General features: G+C 44.6%; 1 protein-coding gene across 5 annotated transcripts; it reads right to left on the reverse strand.

Moving 5' to 3' along the window:
* Positions 1-299: 299 nt before the first annotated feature.
* Positions 300-16,800, reverse strand: kdr (kinase insert domain receptor (a type III receptor tyrosine kinase)). Of its 5 annotated transcripts, none has more exons than XM_046353019.1 (29): positions 16,429-16,800; positions 15,056-15,152; positions 14,586-14,800; positions 14,239-14,360; positions 13,000-13,165; positions 12,660-12,796; positions 12,093-12,276; positions 11,751-11,871; positions 11,470-11,639; positions 11,072-11,228; positions 9,846-9,966; positions 9,646-9,754; positions 9,182-9,526; positions 8,872-9,018; positions 8,622-8,753; positions 5,559-5,665; positions 4,892-5,027; positions 4,674-4,778; positions 4,374-4,487; positions 3,875-3,963; positions 3,462-3,624; positions 2,814-3,034; positions 2,620-2,731; positions 2,417-2,516; positions 2,128-2,233; positions 1,753-1,901; positions 1,511-1,595; positions 1,338-1,423; positions 300-1,211 (listed from the first exon to the last, which is right to left on the reverse strand). In XM_046353019.1, exons 1-29 carry the CDS (start codon positions 16,496-16,498, stop codon positions 995-997), a joined length of 4,083 nt encoding a protein of 1,360 aa, XP_046208975.1. In that variant the 5' UTR covers positions 16,499-16,800; the 3' UTR covers positions 300-994. The 5 variants fall into 5 exon arrangements, with proteins under 5 accessions (XP_046208975.1, XP_046208974.1, XP_046208973.1 ...); XM_046353018.1 differs by having other exon boundaries at positions 2,814-3,031; positions 13,000-13,168; XM_046353017.1 differs by having other exon boundaries at positions 13,000-13,168.
* Positions 16,801-17,397: the final 597 nt, after the last annotated feature.

Genomic DNA, 17,397 nt, shown 5'->3' on the forward strand with positions numbered 1-17,397 from the left:
TGACTCCGCACCCACCACTCCAGGCGTTGTGGCAGTATGTAAAGGTTGGGCTTTTGATAAATGTACTGCAAACCCTGTTGAATGAAAACTCCATGAGAAAATCTGTTAGCCAGCAAGTGGGAGGGTTTTCATCGGTTTAATTAAATCTATTCAATGCACATCAGGGAGTCACATCTGCAAAGCCTGTTACGCACATGCATAAGGTAAGTGTAAATACCAACTACTGAGACTATGGGCGTGAAAGTATTGTCTGCTCAAGTTCAATTTGACAAAGAAAGCAAAATACACACACACATTTCTACAAGTATATATTTATTTTATAAAACTAGTTACATTTATTACAAGTTTAGTACAGTAGATATCGGCTTCAATCAAATAAGGTAAGTTATTATAACAAAGACAAAAGTCATTGTGATAAACTGTACAATTGAGAGGCAAGAACAATCTAGAAAAAGCTAAACATCTGATAGAAACTTGTCCGTCCAAAATATTTTAGGGTGTTGCATTTGATAAAACCACTTGTGTGAGATGTAGACTGGATTTTTCCAAGAAAACACAATTGACAGAAAAAGAAAGAAAAAAAGAATGAAAACATTTGCTAATTCAATTGTCAAATTCCAGTTGCCATTTCCTGCAATAGAGGAAGTGGGCGGATTGCTTCTCAGGAACTAGGTGTGTCCCTGTGGCTCCCCTGACCTTCCATCTACTGTGTAAACATGATTGCATTCCAAGGGTTTGCTAAAAACAGTGGTCTTTACAATGACAAATTATCTCATACAACTTTCATCAATCCCATTGAATATATTACATTTATCTCATAACAAAATACTTTGACTGAATTAAACAATGCAATGGATAAGCCACTACTACATGTGATGACATTGTTCCTGATGGTCCCTGAGGGTGTGCTGCAAAAACAGGCTCAAGGAGAGGGCTATATTTTGTGGGCATTTAGGGGAACAGTGCTAGTGATGATGGTGTTGACCATTAGGGGCTAAACAGGGGGTGTACTGTAGCGCACCTCAACACTGAACTTGTCTGCTGTTTTGGGCGGCAGTGGCTTCTTCACAATGCTTCTCTTCATGATCATCTCCTCATTAGCATAAATGGGTGCGTCAGTGTCGTCTGAGTGGTAGCCTGACTGGTACCCACTCGTCTGATTGGACGACTCGGAGGCCAGAGACTCCTTACTCTTACATCGCTGGATGTGACTATAGGAGGACGGGAACCATTTATTATCCAATAAACAAATACAGTAACAATCACACAAATGATGTGAGATTCCAGACTGTAACACAACCATTGGGTTGGGGGTTATGGGCCTCCTGTTTTCTCACCTGAAGTTGGACGTGCGGTGACGCTGATGGTCCAGACTCTTCATCTCCTCTGGTGATAGGCACATACCGCTGTCCGTCTGACCCTCCTGTAGGGAACACCCACATGGACGCAGATTATTGGCTGTTGATATGTAAGGGGGAGTGACACTGTGTGGAACCATGGAGACACTCACCATGACGCTGCTATGCCCCACAGGGACGTCATCAAAAGTCTTCACACTGAGTGGTCGACTGCACCTGTCACTCTGCTGGGAGAGCCTATAAGGAGCAGTGAGGGGGGGCAATACCTGTTACACTAGCAACTAGCAAGTGTTCATACAAACTGCACAAAAGTAGTCCACTATATTGGGGTTTCATTTGTGATGGATCAATGCGATGCTTGGTGTTAATTTGAGTCAGTGTGCATGTTGCTGACCCGAGGGAGATGGCGGGTGTACTGTCACAGTGTATCTGGGGGACATGGGTTTCCTCTCTGATGATCCTGGTGAAGGGGTTCCTGGGTTCAGGGCTGAGTGAGCCCCCCTCCACCTCCACCGCTGTCAAAGGGATGTAGTCCTTCCCATCCTGAAGGTAAACACACACCGATTACACTCTCAGACCTCACGATCTCATCTCATACACACACACCGATTACACTCTCAGACCTCACGATCTCATCTCATACACACACAATAAGATGAACAAACTCACATACGGTGCACCAATACCCTCATAAATGAACTAGCACACATAACACGTGTGCTAGTGCTAGTTACATACATACATGTAACATGCATGTAAACAAATAGACCTGATGAGCGCTGGCCTGTAGCAGGTTCCCCAGATGTTCTACGAGCTCAGTGAAATTTGGTCTGTCGGTAGGTTTGTCCAGCCAGCAGTCCAGCATGGTTTGATATCTAGCAGAACAATCATTACCTGGTCATTTGTTAATTCATCACTGCAATGGTGTCACATTGTTGCCTATGGCTTCACGTGGCAGATTCTATTGGCAGATAATTGCATTTCACAGTCATAATGGAATTGAGCGGGCTTCAGTATGTCATGTCGTGTGATACGCTGTATTTCAGTAGTCCACTCACATCTCAGTGGTGGCGTAGTCTGGTGCTCTCATCCTGGTCCCTTCCTTCAGCCTCCTGCAGAAGGCCTCATCAATGCCAACACCAGGGTATGGAGATGCCCCTGTGGTGGAGAGAACAACCATTATAATACAGTCACAGTGTGGTCGTGGTGCGGCCACTAAGTGGTCAAGTTGTGTTTGAAGAGGTACTGTCACTTGGCTCACCCAGAGAGAAGATCTCCCAGAGCAGAATGCCAAAGGACCACACGTCGCTCTGTGTGGTATAGACCCGGTCGAAGATGGTCTCAGGAGCCATCCATTTCAGAGGGAGCCGCGCCTGTAGAGAGAATCGCAGTTTATGAGACGTCGTAATAACCACTGCTAGTGACTGAGGTACGGCGTGTTCTTTAGTAGCTTACGTCTCCCTTGCGGACGTAGTCGGGGTCTTTGTAGACGTCTCTGGCCAGACCAAAGTCACAGATCTTCACAATGTTGTTTTCTGAGAGCAAGATGTTCCTAGCTGCTAGGTCCCGATGGATGCACTTGCGAGAGGATAGGAACTCCATGCCCTTGGCCACCTGGAAGCTGTAGCTGATCAGGTCCTCCATGGTCAGGTGCTCCTCCCACTCACAACTCTCTGCTTGGGTTCAAATTGGGCATTCAGTAATAGCAGAGAGGTTAAATTATCACATTATCACGTCATACATTATACATTGTGATCAGTGAAGTGGTGCATACAAATGAAGGATCTTCATTTGATCAATCTTTTGTTGCTTAGAATTCTCCTGCAAATAGTGTATTTGAGTTTTAAAAAGGCTTCTAAAGTTTGTAATTCCGACTTTGAAATTAATTTCCGACTTGATTTGCCCTAACGAAAAATGTATCAACACCTACAAAAATGTATATTAAATATACCCCACATAATAATTAAAATGTCCTGTTGCTGCATGATTATTTTCCCGCTGTAGCACATTGGCTCAAGTTAAGATCCTCCGTCTATATAAATCCTATTGGTGATATGTACAGTATTTGCATGAGGTGAGTATGGAGGTATAGAGCTGCAGTACCATCTTCCTCCTCTACGTGGCTAACAGAGCTCTCCTCTCCCAGTCTGGAGCAGACTGCTGTCCCAGTGCAAATGTCCAAGTGGGTGCTGGTCCCCAAACCCAGGTCCCCTTCAGTCACGTCCTCCTCCATCCGCTCCCACTGACCTGACCGAGGACGCCTCCTCTGTAACCATGGAGAAATGGCATGTCAAAGGATCAAGGACCAAAAGTCCAATAGAAAAAGTGGACTGGAAAACACCTGGCCCAATGCAATACAACATGAAATGGAAGCTGGTAGTTTCCAGCGGCTCAGGCAGGCAGACAATGTGAGAGCATCACGGAGAACACTTGTGTAATGGTCTGGGATCAGTGTAACCACATCAGAGACTGGATGAGCTTTACAGACCGCTGTTGCTAGGGCATGGCTCATTTACCTTGAAGGGGCTGTACTCTCCACGCTTGCTCTTTAAATAGCTGGAGAGGTTGCCGTGTTTACAGTACTCCACAATCACCATCAATGGACCTGAGGGGAGAGGGAGGGAGAAAAGGTTCAATATCAGAGGAAGACCATCACTTCATTAGAGCACTGTAGAATGGGAATGTGTAGTAAAGTAAGGGAAAGCGTAGGAGTGAGAAAGAGAGAGAGGACATGGAAACAGAGGCCCTCTTCCCCGTTCCCAGAACATGGCTTCCTCTCTGCAGTTTGAGCAGATATACAATTAGGACAGATAGAGCATGCTTGTTATTCTCTGCCTCTCACCACTAATAAAGCAGACACTTCCTGATGAACACAGTGTGTAGAACACAAATGGAAGAGGGGGAGAAAGGGGTGCCAATAAATGGTGCGAGAGAAAAAGAGGGGGAAAGAAAATAGGAAAGGGAATATGTGAAATATGAAATGTGTGAGTGTGTGTTGATAATGTGACGACTCACTCCCTGGTTTGGTGCAGGCCCCCAGCAGGTTGACCACATTGAGATGGTGGCCGATGTGGATGAGGATCTTCAGCTCTGACATCAGTGCACGGTACTCACTGGATGTGGCTCCCTCTGTGGTGGGCAGAGATAAAAACTCAGTCAGCTCATTTATTGTGTGTGTGTGTGTGTGTGTGTGTGTGTGTGTGTGTGTGTGTGTGTGTGTGTGTGTGTGTGTGTGTGTGTGTGTGTGTGTGTGTGTGTGTGTGTGTGTGTGTGTGTGTGTGTGTGTGCCAGGGGATGAGAAGGAGGTGTACCCACCTTTCAGCATCTTGACTGCCACTGTAGTACAGGTAGTGGCTTTCTCTATGCCAAAGGCTGCTGCCTCTACTACCTGTCCAAAAGCTCCACGCCCCAATTGGTCACCTTCAAAACACACCAAATATCATTTCAGGCAGTGGATTTAAAACTTTCATCTCGCCTGTGTATAGCGTCTCTTCCTCCCCAAAAATGTGCCCATAAGGATCTGAAAGACTCACCTAGTTTCAGCCTGTCGCGGGGGAACTCCCACTTGTTGGCGTCGTATGTGAGCCTCTCACAGTGCTCGTCCATGGGCATGTCCTCAGAGTCAAGGATGATGGACAGGTACCCTGTCTTCATGTCCCCATTATTTGTCTAGAGAGAGGGAATGGGGGGGATGAGAGTGAACGAAAGAGAGAAATGTATATATTTTTATATAATGACCTACAGATACAGTGTCTTCAGACATTTCCCCTGATGGGATGGGTGGAAAGCCCCCTTTTCTGATTATTTATGGAAGTTTGTCTATGAGAGTTTGTCATGTGTGAGTCCCCTCTCTGCTGGTTCATCAGTTAGATGCCATGCCAGGCCCGGCCAGTGACGGAGGGACTGGCAGCAGAATGTGGCTCTGTTGTTCCCCAACACAAAGGAGTGTAGACACTGACCGCTAGACCAGTCACTTCTCATCTGTCAGACCCATCCGTGTGTGTGTGTGTGTGTGTGTGTGTGTGTGTGTGTGTGTGTGTGTGTGTGTGTGTGTGTGTGTGTGTGTGTGTGTGTGTGTGTGTGTGTGTGTGTGTGTGTGTGTGTGTGTGTGTGTGTGTGTGTGTGTGTGTGTGTGTGACTCTGTGTGTGGGCCTGTGCAGAGGAGTGTGGAAAGGGGGTGAGTAGAGCAATCTGTCTTACTCTTTTCCTGCTGCGGATGACGAAGACGATGAGAAGCCAGAAGAACATGGCGATGACCACAGAGCCAATAGGAACAATCAGCTCTACATTAGTCTTCTCCTCTGCACCTACAACCAAAACAATAACCAGAGTGAGTATGAAGTAGTATGAACTACAGTAAACTGTACAAGGTTATTTACCTCTTCATTACTCTATCGTTATACAATGCTGCTTGAAAGTATGTGAACCCCTTGTAGAAATTACAGATTGTTTTAGTTTTTACCATGAAATCTTAATTGGATCAGAACCAGTCTTTTTGATCTGACATAGCAGGTATATATTTACTAATACTGTATGTTGGTGTAGAGGAAATCATGCGTGTAGTAGAAAAACTACATTAAAAAGTTGCAGGTGCAAAAATAAGGCTGATCTATGGAAATCTAAGTGAAAGCAAAGTTGCATTGGTTAAATGAAGTAGGTAAGTAGAATCAGGTGGGTAAATAATTGGGTACCAAATGAACCAATCAAAGGAGAGATCGTTAGGAAAGAGTTTGGGCCGGACTAAATAGATAAATAGAGATAGGAAACCTGGTCAGTTTGTTGTTACCCATCCAGGTGAATGCAAAGCACACCATGCAGAGAGGAAACGAGTTCTCAGAGGACATCAGGACGAAGGTAGTGAGAGCACGTCAGCATGAGGAAGGCTATAAAATAATCTCAAGAAGATTTGAGCTCCATCAGTCCACTGTGAGGCAAATAATTTACAAATCGAGAGCATTTAACGTGACAGCAACTCAGCCTAGAAGTGGACGCCCTTCCAAAATATCCCCAAGAGCCACCAGAAATCAGGTAAAAGCCAACCCTAACATAACATCTAGAGATTTGCAGACCTTCCTTGCTTTATCTCAGGTGACTGTGCATGCTTCAACAACAAGAAGAACACTGAATCAAAATGCCATTCGTGGGAGGGTTGCTAGGAAGAAACCTCTGCTGTCAAAAAAAAAGAACCAAACTGCCCGTCTTAACTTTGCCAGAGACCACCTGGACAAACCTGAAGGTTTCTGGAAGTCCATTCTCTCAAAATTGACCTTTTAGGTCACAATCAACACTGCTATGTTTGGAGAAAACTCAACACTGCCTATCACCAAAATAACCTTATCAGAACAGTCAAGCATCTTGATGGAAATGTCAAGATCTGGGTCTGCTTTTCCTCTTCTGGACCTGGACGACTCCACATCATTAAGGGAACCATGAATTCTGAGGGATACCAGGAGATTCTTAAACAGAACGTCGGGCTCAAGGAGCTAAAGCTGGGCTTAAAATGGGTCTTCCAACAAGACAATGACCCAAAGCATTCAAGCAAAGCTACCAAAGAATGGCTCAGGAGAAAGAAGATTTGTGTGTCGCTCTGGATTTGTAAGTCGCTCTGGATAAGAGCGTCTGCTAAATGACTTAAATGTAATGTAATGTAAATGTGTGTTGAATTGGCCAAGTCAAAGTCCTGACCTAAATCCAATCGAGACGCTGTGGGAGGACCTGGAGTGGGGCAGTTCATACCAGACACCCCTCAAACCTCACTCAATTGGCTGAGTTCTGTAAGGAGGAGTGGGGGGAACAATCTGTCAAAACTGATGTCAGAGACTGATTACTGGCTATAGGAGACGTTTACTCCCAAGTTATCGCAGCTGATGGAGGTGAGACAAGCTATTGACTGAAGGGGTTCACATATTTTGCACATTTTGCACACATCAAATCTGAGTTTCTGTTAAATAAACCACTTCTGTTAAATAAACAAAAAAATAATTTGAAATAGATTTTCTCCGTCAGTTTGGAATTTGCCAATTACAATGTGCTTTGGCTATAAATCAGTACCAAGCTAGGAGGAACACGGTTTCAGGAAACCTGTGTGTGTTTGTATTGGCGGAAGGGCACTGTTGGAATTCAGGCTGTGAGCAGACCTGATATTCTATCTAGTCATAACAAATGTTCTGGGGTCAGCATCACTCTGGCCAAAGTCAACCTGGAAAAAAACTGTCATCATACCATAAGTCTGTGACTACAAGCTGTAGAACCCTAATGATCTACACCCATCATTAATGTTTCCATCCTACCCTCTCCCTCTTTCCATCTATATCCCATTTTCTCTCTTTTGCCCAATATCCCTCTCTTGTCCTCCGCCCACATATAAGAGGAACTTCTCGTTAGTGAGCTGAGGCAGCCTCTGTCGTCTGTCCTGCCTCGTTAGTGAGGCTCACTGGCGCCTGAGAGACCCTGAGCTCTGACTGGGTGACGGGCCGGTGGCCAGAGGCCTGTGATGGGGGCTGGGTCACGTAGGCTCTACAGATGCAGGATCTTAATTTGAGACAGTTTTCTACAGAAGGAAAATAATTCTGGAACAACATTAAATGTGAATTATTATGTGGATTATAATTAATGGACATTTTTTGTAAGGGTTGATACAGTTTTTGTTAGGGCAAATCAAGTCTGACATTTTAAAGTAGAAATGAAACACTGCAAATTAGCATTTTCTGCTGTGCCAGGAAATTCTTAGCAATAAAAGAGTGATCAAATGAAGATCCTACATCTGTAACCGGTCACTCTGTACGTCTGTTTGTTTGTTTGTTGCTGTGTCTCAGTGTTCTAGGCCAGCCTTTCCCTTTGTCCTTGCTGGGCTTCTTATTGTTTGGTATTCTGAAACTCCCAGGAGGATGTGCTCTAACAGGGCCCGCTTCCTGTTCCGTGGGGGAACAGTTATTTATACACTTTATCTTTGATATAGCAGAATGTCTTAAGTGGGAGGTGAAACAGGGGAACCTTGAGGCCAGCTATAAAAATAAAAAAATCTATAAATGAATGGATGGTCTATATGGGAGTTTATGGGTACGGTATTGTGAGTAAAACTGAACAAATTCATTGTGGTATGAATCCCTCTTTGGTTATGCCTGTACCGTCTTTTGTTTATGGATACACAACCAGAGAACAGGAAATACAGGCATTCCGTCATACTGCATTATGTCTGTAGCGTAATTAGTGTTGGCTGTTTCCTATGCTGTGGTCCAGTTTCCCGTAGTGGGAGAGACTGACCTTCAGTGATAAGGTTGCTCTGAGATGTGTCGCAGCCCCGGCTGTTACAGGCAGTACAGGTATACAGACCACCGTCCTCCTCCTTCACACGCAGGATGGTCAGGGTCTGGTTCAATCGGCTCAGAATCACACCTGTGGCACAAAAAAAAAAGTCCATGGCATTAATACCAATATTGTACTGTACCTAACACAAAGTAGAGATGATAGCAGCAGAAGTGGTATATTAGTAACCATTGGGTCATGCCATTACCAGAGCCCTCCACCACTGTTTGGTTCTGTTTGGTCCACATCACGGTTGGGGTGGGTGTACCGGTCACCTCACATATTAGCATGGTCGTCGCACTGACGTTCACTCTCTGGTCTGTCAAATTGTTCAGGATCCTCGCGGCCTCAAGTGCTAAAAAACACACCAAGAAGACAGGACTCTAAATATTTTTCCAAACACTAGACTAGATTTAGAAACCTGCGGTACCCATGAGAGGACCTTGGTTAAGGACCTGTGAGTGGCCCAAGTGATTGTGGAGATGACTGATAAATATGGTCCAGGTACAGATTTGTACCTCTGAGGGTGAGGTGTCTGAGGAGACAGGTCCTCTCCCCAGTCTTGATGTTCTCCACCTGGCAGGCGTATACCCCCTGGTCCCTCCGAGACACATTGGTCAGGGGCAGCTCCAGGGTAACGTTGGTGCCCTGCAGCCCAGAGAGGACAGCCTGGGACAAGGGCTGCTGGGATAGGGACAGCCCCCGACAGGACTGCACAGCAGGGACCTGCTCTGTGTCAAACTCATTTTCCACACGGAACCAGGCCAGATTTCCATAGATCAGCCTGTCTGCCTTACACCTCAGAACCACCTGGTCCTGCTCAATGGGCTCACGGGACGGAGACACACTCAGCTCCAGACCACCTGTAGAGTAGACAATCACATGCACACACACACACACACTTAATCATGAGGTGTTCTCATGGACGATGCACCAATGAACACAAACAGAAAGAACAGAAGAAGCATAAAATGAAGCTTACGTGTCACATGGAAGACGATAATGCGTGAATCTTGTCCCGCTTTGTTAGAAGTCAGGCATTTGTAGAGGGCGTGGACCTTAGCTTTCTGGATCTTCAGAGAACTCACAGTCTGCAGACAAAATTATCTTGACTATTATTTTACAAATTTATTGATATAATAAATGACTGAGATCATTTAGAGAGGAAGGAATGGTCTTTACCTTGTGTACGTGATCTGTGTCACTGCTAATTCGGGCGATAGGATTCTGCCCTGTGGTATTGCTGATATCCCTCCATTTGGTACAGTCCTCCATCTTGACCCCAGAGCTCACCACTCCCGACCTGCAGAGCAAAACCAAAATCACCCCATTGACACACTGCTATTTTCAGACGCAAAAAAAAGCACAGCACCGTAGATACACAAAAACAAATAAACATACACACGCACACACACATATAAAAAGAGGACTATGACCTTTATAAATACAACATGTCCCTGATCTATTGGTCCCTGTTCTCAGCTGGGAGATGGTTATTTCAGGAGAGGTTACGTCATTTGTTTACAGACTGGAGTGGGTGGGATTGTCAACAAAGACACACCACTACAGTAGAGACCAGAACTCAAACAGAGAAGCAAGAGAAGCAAGAGAACAGAGACGCATAGAAATAGACGGCTAGAGAGAGAGAGAGAGAGAACACAAAAGTGATCTGTGAAATGGGGAGCCAGAGATGATTGGAGTGATGGTGGTAGTGAAGGATGGAGGGAAGACGAGGAGGTAGAGACAGGGTTGCACAGGAAGAAGCCTTTAGACAGAGTAGTGCCCTGTGAACAACAGGAAACCCTGACCAGGCCTGAGGAAGTGCTTGGATGTGCAGGCTGAAGATAAGACCTTACTGTTGGTCTGTACAGTACACTGGACCATACACTCCAACCACTCTATCAACAATCCTCACATTACTGCATACCTGAGGGGCCCATTCACTAATCACAACCGATTATGAAGCCCCAGCTCTACCCAATCGCAATTTTCCTAAGCGACTCAATCATCAAAGTTTTCTGGAATACAAGGCTATCCATAATCCATAGGGAATACTGGGATCATATGAAAATCCATACAAAACCATACAAAGATAAGATCGGTCTTCGTGTTTTCTCCGTCTAAAGCCCCCCTTGGTGTTTTTAAATTATGCACGCAACTTATTGTGCGAAGTATGAATCACATCCTACAATCTGATGCAGGTCACAGGGCACACTCATTGTCTCTGTTAATGCTTTCATCAACATCTAGAAGGCTGATGTTCCTCCACAGAATCAACAACCTGTTAACAATGACCGTCTGAGGAGCAGCAGGGTGAGGTTACACACACATGCGCATGCATCGTGCAGACACACACGCACGCACGCACACACACACACACGCACACGCATAATGAACGTGAGACTTACTGAAAGAGGAGTGGGCAGTCCTCTCTGGACATCCACTGCCATTGGATGCGTGTAGGGGTGGGGATTCCACGGGCAGTGCACCTGAGGGTGGGGCTGCTGCCGTACATGTGAACATCAGTGTCCACGGCAACCTCCTTCTCAATGATATGGGGAGGGACTGAGGAGACATGAACCATGACTTGACAGGTGCAAACTCCATATGGCCTAGGCTAAGTGCAGTGTGAACGCGGCAATGGTCACATCACAGTTTAAGTCTAAGACAGAGGTACAGCATAAAGGAGAAAGAGAGAGGGGGGGGTTATAGGACAAATTGGAGGGAGGAGCACGAGGGGAGGGGAGGAGAAGACTGGTGAGAGTAATGAGAGAGGAATGGGGGAGAGGAGAGGGGAGGTACATACCATTGACCAAGAGCTGGACGGAGCGTCTCTGCTCTTCTTTTGTTATCTTATTGATCAAGACCACGGTGTAATTCCCAGCATCCTTTTCAGCTAGGCCAAGGATCATGAGCGAGTCCCTGGTAGGTTTAAATCTATAGTCATCCTTGTAAATAGGCTGGCCATTCTTATACCTGTAGAAATAAGGACACGTTAAATGTACACAAATACGTAGTATACATAGAATACAATACAAACTACTGCAAGCATATACAGTATATCATTACTGTACATGATCAACATACCATCTGACTGTAGGTTCTGGGTAGGCGTCGAACTTGACTGGGATCTTAATGCTCTGGGCACTAGCGTTCACCCCCAGAACCTTAACCCACTTGTGGTCATCAAAATCAATAAAAGGCTTTTCTAATGTCAACAAAAAACAGCATAAACATTGTCAGCTACCGCCGTCATCAAAGCAATTCAAATGTCACAAAGTGACATAATGGATTATTGTGCAATAAATCCAGACCAGGGGTCATTATTAATATAAGACAATAAGAGGATATCTGCAAAAAAAAGTGTAAAAACCTCCAGACTATGTATCTTGGAGAACAGATGTGGCTTAAACCACTAAGTGTACCTACCAAAGACCACAAGAGATGCAGATGCAGTTTTGACCATTTTTCCACTGGAGGCTGTGCATGTATACTTTCCTGTGTAGTTGCCGGTCACATTCTCCACTGTGAGTGTGTTGGACAGTTCCAGAGAGCTCCACAGCTTCTTCTTGTGTGACGTGGTGTAGGTCCGACCAGAGCCATTCACTGGGGCCTGCAAGTGGGGCAGAAAGAAGAGTGAGGGGATAAAAGCACTGTAAATCAACCTAAAGACGGGTATAAGTGAGAAGACAACACCATGAATTATATAAGGGCAGCATTGAACAGACGTTGTGTTTAAAAACCTTCCTGAAAGCAGGAAGTAAGGAGGAAACCTTGGGAGTAAGAGGAAGGGATATATCATATGGTATCCCTCTCTTGAATGAAATATGTCTATGGTGAGTCAGTTTAGTGTCAATATCATCACCATGTCTATGATTTCCGTGTTTGGTGGGATGTGATGACTAACATGTCAGTCAATAACGCCTGAGTCAGTGATTTCATGTGCATTTAGTAATCACAGTCTGTCTATAAGAGTGGGCCATGCAGAGCACTGACCAGGCTGATAGGGTGTGTCCAGGTGAAGTCGATGGCCACGCTGAGCTCTGTGTAGGCAGTGCAGTTTAGCACCAATTTCTCCCCCACAGACAGCCTCTCATGTGCCGGGGTCAGGGTGAGGTCATGGATCTTATATCCTGCGGAAAAGGGAGGGGAGACACAGCGGTGTGGTGAGCAGGCTATTGTTCTCATAAGACTCACAAAAACACACACAATCATTAAGTTAAATGAACACAAACTTGAAGAAAAAAATGGCCAGTTTCAATTAACACCTTGGTAAGTCTTACATACAGTGGATCAAATTGGATTCATACACTAAACTAAAACCTAACCCACTTACCAACAACTGTAACAATGTAGAGAGGTGACTTGTAGGTCTCATTGTGTATGCGTGTCTGACAGAAGACCAGTCCAGCGTAGCTGATCAGGTGACTGGGGACTGAGACACCCTTCATGCTATCCCAAAAAATGTCCTTCCCGTTCGGATTAAGTTCTTTCGTGGGATACTTCTGACGAAAAAGGACACAGAATTAAAAAAAGAAAAACTAATTACAGATACATCACAACATTGTATCGACCTGACAAAACTGAGTAAAGCAGGTTCTTTGCTAGTGGTGCTGACCGACCAACCCTCACATGGAAATTATGAGTGATGTTTTACCATTTGATCAGCACTGGCTAGGTCAGAGGGCAATGTGGTTTTTCCAACACTCATTTTCAGTAAAATATCCTATGAACCATACAGGCCATATACGAGGTCCCAGAGTTCTAATACTGACTGAAGGTGGGGACAACCCAGGCAGGAAATGGAAACTCAGTTTATTGTTCCCTTGAACTGACATGAAAACAACGCAACAGACTCAGAATCTCACCTGACATTATCTGCCGCCCACAAAGCCTGCAGTCTAACAAAACATACCTGAGAGAGCAAGGTCTTTACCAACTGGCTTTGTTGACAGAGTAGAGCACAAATGTAGGCCACTTCATGTAGTAAGACTAGAGGAAAGGCAGGTATGAGGTGAAGCAGTCTTAGTTGTCAACTTTAGACAAAATAGATAGAATAACTTCTGGAATTTTGACTCCATTCTGAACAGAATATATTGCATGTATCCCATACTGTACATAATGTTCTGTGTTTTAATGTCTTTAAAGTCATTCTCCAGAACATTGGCAACTACTAAATTGTTTTTAAATGTGCCTCTTTGGGCTGGATATGTCAATGTGTAGTTCATACATGCATAATCTATTAGCAAAATTACTGTCTTGCCTCAATTAGCCACGGAATCCCTAAAGCAACTGTGTTCCTGGAACCTGTGCTGTGTACTTTTCCTTACATTTCCCCCCACTTGGGTAAGCCCCCTAGCATTTTCGAGTTCTAACCAATGAGCCCTGCCATTTGAGTGACAACTAACAAGATGCACACACAGCAGAGCGAGAGAGAGCAATGATGTAGGGCACATATACAGTATGTGACCTAGTGAGCCATTTTCGGGGGACACTTTTGGCTGGTGAGCTCTACTTTAGTATGCCTTATAATGTCCGCCCAAATGGACAATAAAGTCAGTGGATCTGTCCTTACGGTATGTAGCGTGACATTGAGATTTTCCACGGACCCTCGGCATGGGATGACCACCTGCACTCCCTCACTGATGAACACAACGTCATAGTCCTTGTCCGAGGGCACAAATGGCACTTTATAGTCTGAAATAAAACACAAATACATAAAGGAGTCATGAGACATCATGAGAGACAACAACATACACTGCATGTAATCCATACTGCACATACATCAGATCAGGTAGGCTCATTATTAAGGCAGCTCTAAGCAGCCCTTGAGTCAGATAGTAAAGATTACCCATTGGGTCACGCTTGAGGGATTTGGTAAGCCTACTTGTCATTCCAAAGTGAGGTAATGATGATGCACACCTTGGACATAGACATAAACGGCCACAGAGGTTTTTCTATCCTCCACCGCCAGGTCTCTGTAGGAGCACTGATACTTCCCAGTCTCATTGACGGTGGCCGAGGAAATGTGTAATTTGATGCAGAAGAATCCTGACCCACTGCAGTCTACTATGGAGAGTCGACTGCCAGCACGGCTGCGATTATAGGATGTGGTCCATTCCAGGTTCTGACGGCCACTGTAGATCCAAAGAACAGAGTGGGAATGATGTAGGGGAGAAGTTGGATGGATGGATGGATGGATGGATGGATGGATGGATGGATGGATGGATGGATGGATGATGGATGGATGGATGGATGACTTATATGGAGATTCATTATGTGAGGTATCAGAGGTAGTTGATATCAGTTTTAAGAACATTTGAGTTATGTTTGCAGCCATATTTGCCAGGCTTCTGGAGAAGAGAGGCCCATCAGGTTCCAGTATGTCTCACCTGCAGGTGATCTCCAGTGTGTCTGAGGTGTTGATCCTGAGGACTTTCTCCTGGATGCTCAGTGTTGGGGGGTCAGGCATGAACCGGAGTTCTAATGCTGTAGGAATGGAGAGGTAAACAGTCAGTCAATCACCCTGGTGATTGACTTATCTCAACAGTTCAGTCAGCATTAGCACACAGTGGAGATCAATACGAGACTGCTCTCTCTCTCTCATGTCAAACCAACCGTAAACCATGTGTATAGAAACATGTAGACTGGGAGACCGCCCGAGTGTAGAGTGCTAGTGATGTCTGAACATGAAATCAGATGGGTAATGATTCCTATCCCAACTAAGGTTATGCTCTCCAATGTCTAATCTCAGAATCCACACCAGACTCCTCAAACACACTAGTTTATTCTAGCTAGAACACATCATAACACATTTGTAATTCAATGATAAAATGAAGTTTCATGAATCATTCCAACAGTGGATTTCACAGTTGGGAGAAATGTTTTGCATCCATGGCGTGGACTCTATGGACTCTGTCGCTATATTTCCACTCCTGTAGCAAATGGCGGAGCTGTGTCAAAACAGGAAGCCAGGGCAGATGGGCCGGGTCAGGCTGAATAGCCCAGCTCTGTGTCGCCTAAGGTGGGGTTCCTGTTCCAGAGGATACGGCCTCCCAGAGAGGGCCTGGACACATACTATACATGCAGAAATGTGGAATATTTAGCCCCAAGTTATCCAACGTTTACAGAACAGTTCAATATTACTGATGTCTTTGATTAGCGTTCTGATCCAAACAATAGGAAAATGAAGTGTAGCACCAGAGTATTTAGGGGAGGAACATGTGTTGTCTCAATGCTAGCTCAATGGTCATTTGCTATACTGCCACAAATGAAGTGTCAAAAATGGATTGTTAAAAGGATTGAGGGCCAAGGGCCAGGGGTAATGAGGGCTACAACAGAATGTGGGGCCAAAGGGAATTGTAACTGGCCTATGCACATAAAGAATAACCAATGCCACAGTTAACACATTGTAATTATGTAATGCATCACATTTTATACCTGGCAACTGCACTAATTGGATGTTACCAATTATTACACAATTTCTACTAATTGATGGTCAATCATTCAACTATGTTCTATTATATCGTCTACTGCCCTAGTGAGATAGAACCAATATTTTCGAGTTCAGACTTTTATACCCCCCCCCCCCCCAAAATCCCTGAAATTATTTTAAGTTCTTATAAACATCTAAATAGAGTTGTTAGTTTTAGTAAAGTCAAAATAAACCACAATTGAAACACATAAAGGTAGCCTAAGATCCAAATGTTTTCTGAACATATTAAACTTAACCATTTTGATCAATATTATTTCTGTGTCATCTTACCAATCATCCGGCTGGCTCCCAGAAGAATGGCCACGAAATATAAAGTAATGACTGAGAATGCCTTTGCCATCGTCGACAATAGAGATGGATTGTCCCCGCATGAACACGCAATACGCAAAGTTCACTCCAGAAAGTAATCCAATGCTATCCGTTCATCACCTCTTCATGCACACTGACGATATTTGTCTATTCCACTGGACAATGTTAGAAAATGCTGAGCCAAAAACACAATGAACTGAATAAAATAGATAATCCTATTTCACAGCAGTGTAACTATGATACAGTCTGACAGTGAGTCGTGCTCAACAGTTTTTGGCGGAGTTGATGGGTCGCTCTGAGGAAGGATGGAGCGCAAATAGGAACGGGCAGTGGAAACGCGCTGTAGCAGAAGGAGGTGGGAGAAAGAGCAGTGAGACAACACAAGGGAGGAGCAAGCCTCCCCATCTCCTCAGCCCCTGGTCCGTTATCTCTCAATTTAACTGACCTGTTTCAAAAAACTTGGATAAGACCACCCAAATAATTAGGGTCAAAGGCTAGATCTATAGGGAAGGAACTTTGGGTTGTGCAACACAATCTCACACTCAATTCGTGCATTTATGTACTAAAAGTATTTCAGCTGATTTCATGCTTTTTGTGCATTTTTGTGCACCTTCATTTGTGTGAAAATACACAAAGCAGTCACTATGGTCTGGCTCAGAGTATGCTATGAAGAAGGACATGACTTAGATGTGCCACATGTTTAAGAGGATGATTTTTGATAATCTTAAATGATTCCTGATGATTTTTTGCAGCTTCTGTCATTCATGGTCAAATTGTTATTTGAAACGTTGTTTTGTTATTTTAGCTGACAATGCTGATGGGGTGGTGGGATGTGGGCCCCTCTGCTGTTTGCTGTTGGGGGTGGATGTGGGGGGTTGGATGTCACAATGTAGGTCTCCCATCTCCACATGTTTCCTGTCCCGGTCACTT

The sequence above is a fragment of the Oncorhynchus gorbuscha genome, linkage group LG06, assembly GCF_021184085.1.
Source record: "Oncorhynchus gorbuscha isolate QuinsamMale2020 ecotype Even-year linkage group LG06, OgorEven_v1.0, whole genome shotgun sequence".
NCBI classification, from domain to species: Eukaryota; Metazoa; Chordata; class Actinopteri; order Salmoniformes; family Salmonidae; genus Oncorhynchus; species Oncorhynchus gorbuscha.